This window comes from Phalaenopsis equestris, unplaced genomic scaffold (genome assembly GCF_001263595.1).
Source record: "Phalaenopsis equestris unplaced genomic scaffold, ASM126359v1 Scaffold199599, whole genome shotgun sequence".
Taxonomy (NCBI): domain Eukaryota; kingdom Viridiplantae; phylum Streptophyta; class Magnoliopsida; order Asparagales; family Orchidaceae; genus Phalaenopsis; species Phalaenopsis equestris.
Genome location: NW_018219463.1, coordinates 77,908 through 84,835, shown reverse-complemented (window position 1 = coordinate 84,835; position 6,928 = coordinate 77,908). Strand labels below are relative to the sequence as shown.

General features: G+C 33.3%; 1 protein-coding gene across 1 annotated transcript; it reads left to right on the top strand.

Annotated features, from left to right (window-relative positions):
• The first annotated feature begins 2,104 nt into the window (after window positions 1-2,104).
• Window positions 2,105-5,533, top strand: LOC110035749 (SNAP25 homologous protein SNAP33-like). The gene is made up of 6 exons (XM_020740034.1): window positions 2,105-2,122; window positions 2,678-3,180; window positions 4,397-4,490; window positions 4,565-4,692; window positions 4,784-4,881; window positions 5,434-5,533. Exons 2-6 carry the CDS (start codon window positions 2,707-2,709, stop codon window positions 5,531-5,533), a joined length of 894 nt encoding a protein of 297 aa, XP_020595693.1. The 5' UTR covers window positions 2,105-2,122; window positions 2,678-2,706.
• The last annotated feature ends 1,395 nt before the right edge of the window (window positions 5,534-6,928 follow it).

The window sequence follows — 6,928 nt, the reverse complement described above, 5'->3', positions numbered from 1 at the left end:
AACCAAATGTAGTCACAAAGATAAACACTTATCTCAAATCCTCTCCACCAAATGTCTTGAAGTTCCTTTGAATTCTCTTCTTTCACTCACAATAGAAATTAAAACTCAAAATAAGAAGAAAAGATGGCAGGCGGCAGCGGCGGCGGTTGCTTGGATGGATGATTGGCTATTGGTTGTGGGTTGGCCTCTTTCTTTAATGATCCAAGTCTTCTTTAATAAAAAACCAAGAGGTTCCTTGGTGTCTCTTATAAATGTGTCTCCATTCAATGAATCTTTTAGAAGTTGCCCCCTTTCAAAAGCCAATTGACTGAATTTTCGTGTTCAAAATTTGCACCCTTTCATTTCAAATCTTCCATAAAATTGGGTAAATTTTCACTCTTTCGTTTTACATTCCAACTGATGTTATTGCAGCTCAACACTAAAATCTACATCACTAACTACAATCTGCGTGGCTCACGGCTCATGCAGCTTCATATTACGACCTATGTGGCTCATTGTTACTGCAACTTCCAATTAATTACGACCTTGATGGCTAATTGACGATATTTTAGCTCTCTAGTATGTTGTGGCCAACTACACTTCTGAAGCTAACAACAATGACCTATATGACCAATTACTACTATTACTTTCAACTACAACATCTCCGACAAGTTGAGGTTATTACATCAACTATCTACAACGTTTGTGGTAGACCACTGCCATCGTAGCAGTCAACAACAGTCACTGCAACCCATTATCACACCTATCACCAAAAACTACAATTGTTGTAGCCCATATATAGCTATTAAACTCATAACCACTATTGAACTTGTGCACTTTTATCTTTCCTATTTCAAGAGATGATTGAAACTGTGTACTCAAAATTATATAGTCAATTATTTTGATTGAGCTATGCCCCGTTGTTTTTTCCCTCTATTGGTTTTCACGTAAGAAACGTAGTGTCTTATCTCAATATCTTTCTTTTAACTCTGTGTGTGTTGGATTTTCGTACAACATTTAAATGCAAATTTATTACTCTACCACTGCGAATTTTTCGGCACGCAACAAGATTGATGAGAATACTCTCCCTTGAAAGAGTAAACTAGAATTGTCACTAAAAATGATCCTATATAAAATTCTAGTTGGATGAAGTTGTAAGTATTTACATAAGAATAGGTGAGACAAAAAAAAGGGGAAATTTACATGTCTAACCCACAATTCTTATGTCTTTCACATATCTCACTTAAACTTTCATATTTAAATATATAACATTTTGGTGGTTTAAATATATACATGAAAAAGTATATTTCACTTTTAAAAAATGATAGCAGGGTTATTTCTTATATAATATTTAAAATTTTAATGGTATGCATATAAATATAAGAGTTTAGGTTTGAGATATGTAAATACATAAGAATTATGTGCAATGTAGATGAATGCCCCAATAGCTATTTAAAATGAGGCCAATCTTTAAACTTAAAACATTCTTTTTAAACATTTTTTTTAAAATATAATAAATATGCTTATTAAATTAAATTAAGTTAATGCCAAGAATCGGATCAAAAGCATTGGGATTATCCATAGTCAAAAGATTTTTAAATTTGTATACCGTTAACTTTTGGGGAGAATTGACGCTAAAACCATCTATTTATTCCTCCGTCCAACTACAGCTCATTGAAAAAAGAAAGTCATTGCTACGGCTCCTCGCTTTTATCGCTCCCTTAAAGCTCTTCTGCTTGACCCATCTGGCGCTCTCAGCTGCTTCATTTCCTACTTCATTGTCTCTAGCTCTGAATTAGATTTTGATTTTTTTTTTCTGTTGGTTTTGGCCAAGGAATTCATTGAGTCTTTCAGCTTAAAGACAGCATTTTACAGTTAATGATAAGTTTTCTGTTGCTTAGTTTTGGAGGTTTCTAACTAGTCAGCATTATATATTTGAATAGCTTTGACAAAAGAATTAGTGTAAAATTCTCGTTATTTTGGAAAATTAGCGATCTCATAGTCGACTTCTATAATAATTCTAGGAATCGTCTTCTATAAGTTCTTGGACCACAGGTAATGAATTATTAGAAAATAATTGTAGTAGTTGTTTCTGTTCTTGCTTCAGAAATCCTATACTGCAATCTATCGCCTCTGGTATTTGGTATGTGACATCAAACTTGTGTCATGAACTAGATATTGAAATATTTATCTCTAAGTTCTCCACATCAAGTTGTTTGTGATTTTTTCCGAAGCATTGTTTTTAATAAGATTGTATGTTTTTTGGCTAAGATCAAAATATTTTGCCATAACTCGATTAGAACTTTCTTGTAACTCTTATATTCCTCGGATTTTAGTTTTGATATCCCTTTTCTATTCTTTATAATCATTGGTATCATACAAATAATCTTTATGAATTTACTTTCTTAGGCAACTTATATATTGTTTTTTTTTTTTTTAATGGGAAGTTAATGTATTATTGAGCTCATGTTTTGTTTTATGATCACATGTGAAGAAGCTTTTTAACAACTCACGAAATACTATTTCAACCAGCACCATTATGATGTCAAGCTTTGTCTATTTCATATTTTCAATTGCTCTAATGATTTTTCTTGTTCTGAAAGTTTCCTTCTATTATCTTTTGAGGAAAAACATTTATCTTGATTGTACATTTGAGCCTAAATGTTTTCTTATGTTTTTTCCTCTTTGTGCATTGCAGAAGCATCCTTTGAACTTATCAGATCACTCATGGCTGCTGTGATGCCGCGAGTCAGCGTGTCAAAAACGTCAAACTCCAAGCTTTACAAATGGAGCCCAACAGAATCCATGTTCTCTAATAAGAACCCAATCAATCAGAACTCAGGGCTCGAAAAAAACCCAAGAACTGCAAGATCTTCGTCTCCTTCAACCTACAGGCTGCAGAACAAAGGTCCCGGGTCTGCTTACAATAGTCACACAGGGATAGCTCTTGAGAGAAACAAGAACAAGAACAAGAACAATTGCCAAGAATCAGGCGGCCATGAGAATGAGTTTGCGGATAAAATGGAAAGCTATGGTGTGCAGAAGGCGGAAGAGACTACAGAGAAAATCAATGATTGTTTGAAGGTTGCTGAGGAGATCAGAGAAGATGCGACAAGGACCCTTGTGAACCTGCATCAGCAGGGTGAGCAGATTACACGAACTCACCTAACGGCAGCAAGCATTGACTATGATCTCAGTAAGGTATGAATTTTCTAGGATACTGTTTTCTGAGACTTTAAGGGGTTTCTTGTTAAAAAATGCATATGCCATTATTGTTTTTGTTAGATTATACACTTTAATGTATGTTTTAATAAGATATGTTGGATGTTTTAAGATTAAATAGATGTTTTGAAACAACTTGTATATATCAATGTCTCTCGGAATCCCAATTCAGCTAGAAAATTTGATGCTTTAGGTGTTTCTCTTCATGTATTTCAATAGTCAAAATTTACAATTGTCACTGCTGCTACATAGAAGGCTATGAGTCCATTTGGGGGCTAAATTTAAAGGAAAATATTTTTTTATTAAAACTATTTTATATATTTTATTTTAGGAAGCCTACCACCCAATTCTTATGTATTGCCATATGGGGCACCAAAATTTTAGCTTTTAAGTACAAGCCACCCAATCAATGCCAAAAACATAGTAATATGGTGATCTGTAAGTCAAAAATGAATTTTTTAATGTGATATATGCCGGAAGATTTGCAATGGTTGAGTAATAAATTAGCGTCTTAGCAATGAACAAAGTTCTAGCGAATGACCCACGGTGGTAGAGTAATAAATTAACGTCTTTGGAGTGTGTTATCACACGGTAGGATTTATCAATGTTGGCGAGCAAGAGGTGGTTGGTGGTGATATATAGAGGTCGGCGAACGGTAGTCGACAGAGGTTAGAGACAACGCATCTCGAAGACGTTAATTTATTACTCTACTGCCGCAAATCTTCTGTCATGCATCAAGATGGTTGATATATTAATACATAGGAATTGGTTGCTAAATATGTAAAGTTCCCTTTATTTGATTTATTCCTTATAATAAAGTCAAATAGTATTTAGGTTTCGTACAATAATCATATTTTCGTAGTTCCTATTATGAAAATGTTATCACCTTGAAACACAGCAAGAAAAATTATAGCAAAAATGAGTCTAAGAACTAAATCAGTAAAAAATGCTGTCAAACAAGTTTCAAAAAACCTTTTTTTTTTTCATTACTGAAATACTAGAGAATCGTTATGCAAAAAAAGTATAATCTCAAACAATTTTATATGTATTCTAATTTCTCATATGAAAATGTGGTAGCTCTTTTTGATAGTTTATGTTTCCATTACTTCTTCATTGCTTTAGTTAAATACATTCTCCATTAGATGTTTTCTTTATTCAAGCTATGCCCTATAAATTCAAATTTTCTTCCACCTAGGGTGAAAAACTCCTAGGAAGTCTTGGGGGGCTCTTCTCTAAAACATGGAAGCCAAAGAAAACCAGAGAAATCAAAGGACCTGTTCTGACAAGAGGTAAAAATCCTAGAAACTCACAAACTAAAGCTTTTATAAAAAGATTTTATGTCTAACCTGGTTTGGATCAACAGTTGATTCCTTCATTAAAAGGGCAGATCATATAGAACAGAGGCAAAAGCTTGGATTAAATCCTCGTAGATCTCAATCGAATCCTCGTCGAATTCCTTCTCAACCTTCATCTGCCTTTGAAAGAGTTCAGGTATAAGTTTTTTAAAACTGTAAAACTGAACTTCAATCAAATGCTTATGGACTGCTTATCTACTGCTCCTTCTACGAAATTTTGACGTCAGATGGAGAAAGAAAAGCAAAATGCTGCTGCTTCAGATCTGGGCAACATATTAGCTGAGCTGAAAACAATGGCGGTTGATATGGGGTCAGAAATTGATAGGTTGGTTTGATTGGAGACAACCTTTTTTTTTTTTCTACTATTCTAACCAAGAGCATACCAATTAATTTTTAGAGAGATTTACATGCCTAGCAACTAATTCTTATGTATTTACATATCTCATACCTCAAATTTCATATTTACATATATAGTACATTGATATTTTAATCTTTACATGTAAAGATGTATTTCACTTTCAATTAAAAAACAATACTAGTACTAACTTTACGTGATATTAAGGATTTTGTTGCTATATATATATATATATATATATATATATACATACATATATATTATATGTGTGAAATATATAAATACATAAAATTTGTGCTGTATATGTAAATGCCCTTAAATTTTATGTGTTTGCTTTCATACCTATATTTATAATATTTTGGTATCGTAAGTCGATTCATGAAGTTACATATTTCACTCTTATAATGTAAATGATTGTGATATTTTTATATGATACTAAGAATTTGAATGTTATGTATGAAAATATAAGAATTTAACTGTTAGATGTATAAATACACATTACTTTGTTTCTCGTTTTAACAGGCAGAATGAGGCCCTTGGTTACATGAAAAGTGATGTGGATGAACTAAACATGAGGATAAGAGTGGCAAATCTCCGCGCCAGGCACCTATTACGGGAATGAATCATTCCATCTTCCAATTAAAATTTGTATTGATTTCTCACATTGAGCAAAATTATGTAATATATCATATTTATTGATTTGGGCGAGCATTATCTTAACACACCTCAAATTTAGAGCACGTTTGACTCGACTAAGATGTTGGCACAATTGTTTGAGACACTATTATATATAGACACCAACTGTGAGTATAATAGTTGAACTATAATTGTAATAGCGCTCTTTCTGGTAACTTTTTTATTTTTGCTTTTCCATTTCTTATTAGTGAAAGATTATGGACGTCATTCAGATTAATATATCACGGTAATATTATGATTTTTTATATTTATATGTATGTTGGTAAATTATTTCTCATTGATTTTTTGTTGAATTTTTTTTATAAGGTTGAGAAAAGCAAATTGAATCTTAAATTCTCTTCTTATAAAATAAACCATGAAAGTTAGAGCTGAAAAGATAGAAGTGAGAGAGGGAGTTCAAGCTTGCAAGAGAATCCCCGATGTAAGAATTTGGAAGCCAGTTTATTGATTTCATGACCTCCTATTTATAGGGGTCTCAAAATTCAAAATACATATGACGAAAGAACAGTTACTAAACTATCTGAATGATTGCATCGACATGTCTTTCGAAGTAAAATTTACATGGCAACAGACATAAAAGTTGACGTTGGTTGATTGTCCAAAGCCTTGAGGTCGACCAACTGTGAAATGCTTAGGTCGATTGACTGCAGAGGTCATCCATATCTTTTCCACGGATTCATCTGCAAGACAAAAATACTTTTTCACTTGATTATGTTCTCTTGCTCGATGGTTTCATCGATCGAAAACTTTCCTCGGTTGAAATTTTATGTTGGTCGATTCTGTCGTAAACTCGATTGACTATTCGTTGGTGAAGCTCATGTTCTCCACTCCGGAACTTCATTTGTATGCCTCAGTTTCTAGCTGTTTGATTCCCTCGAGATTCATGCTGGTATTTTTATAATAATACAAATTAGTTCCCCTATTTTTTTGCTCGTTGATGGTGGCTGCCTCGATAAAAATAGGAAAATAAAAAAGCAATAAATGGTTCAAAATTTGGGAGAATTAATTTAACCACAAACTCTATAAGGAAGGGCATGAGGCTTAAGTTATAACATTCTAATCAAGTCACTCTAAAGTCTTTCTATCGACACCATGCTTGATGATTTAAGCAAGAAAGACATCAACGTCCAGCTCCTAGCTTTGGGAGACTTTTGACTTCCTTTATCTTCTGCGTAGAGAAGAAAAAGAAAAGAGTTATAAAGAAAAAGAAGTGGACAACACCTGAACCTGAGCCAGTAGATCAAGTCTACTCTTCTGACAGTCCTGATACTCCACCATCGAAGAAAGAACCGACGGTGGACCCTCGTCTAGCTTCATACCC

Coding starts and splice junctions, on each gene's coding strand:
- LOC110035749 (XM_020740034.1), top strand. CDS start 2,707: ATGGCTGCTGTGATGCCGCGAGTCAGCGTGTCAAAAACGTCAAACTCC. Junction 4,491..4,564: donor AGGACCTGTTCTGACAAGAG/GTAAAAATCCTA, acceptor TTGGATCAACAG/TTGATTCCTTCATTAAAAGG. Junction 4,882..5,433: donor ATGGGGTCAGAAATTGATAG/GTTGGTTTGATT, acceptor TCGTTTTAACAG/GCAGAATGAGGCCCTTGGTT.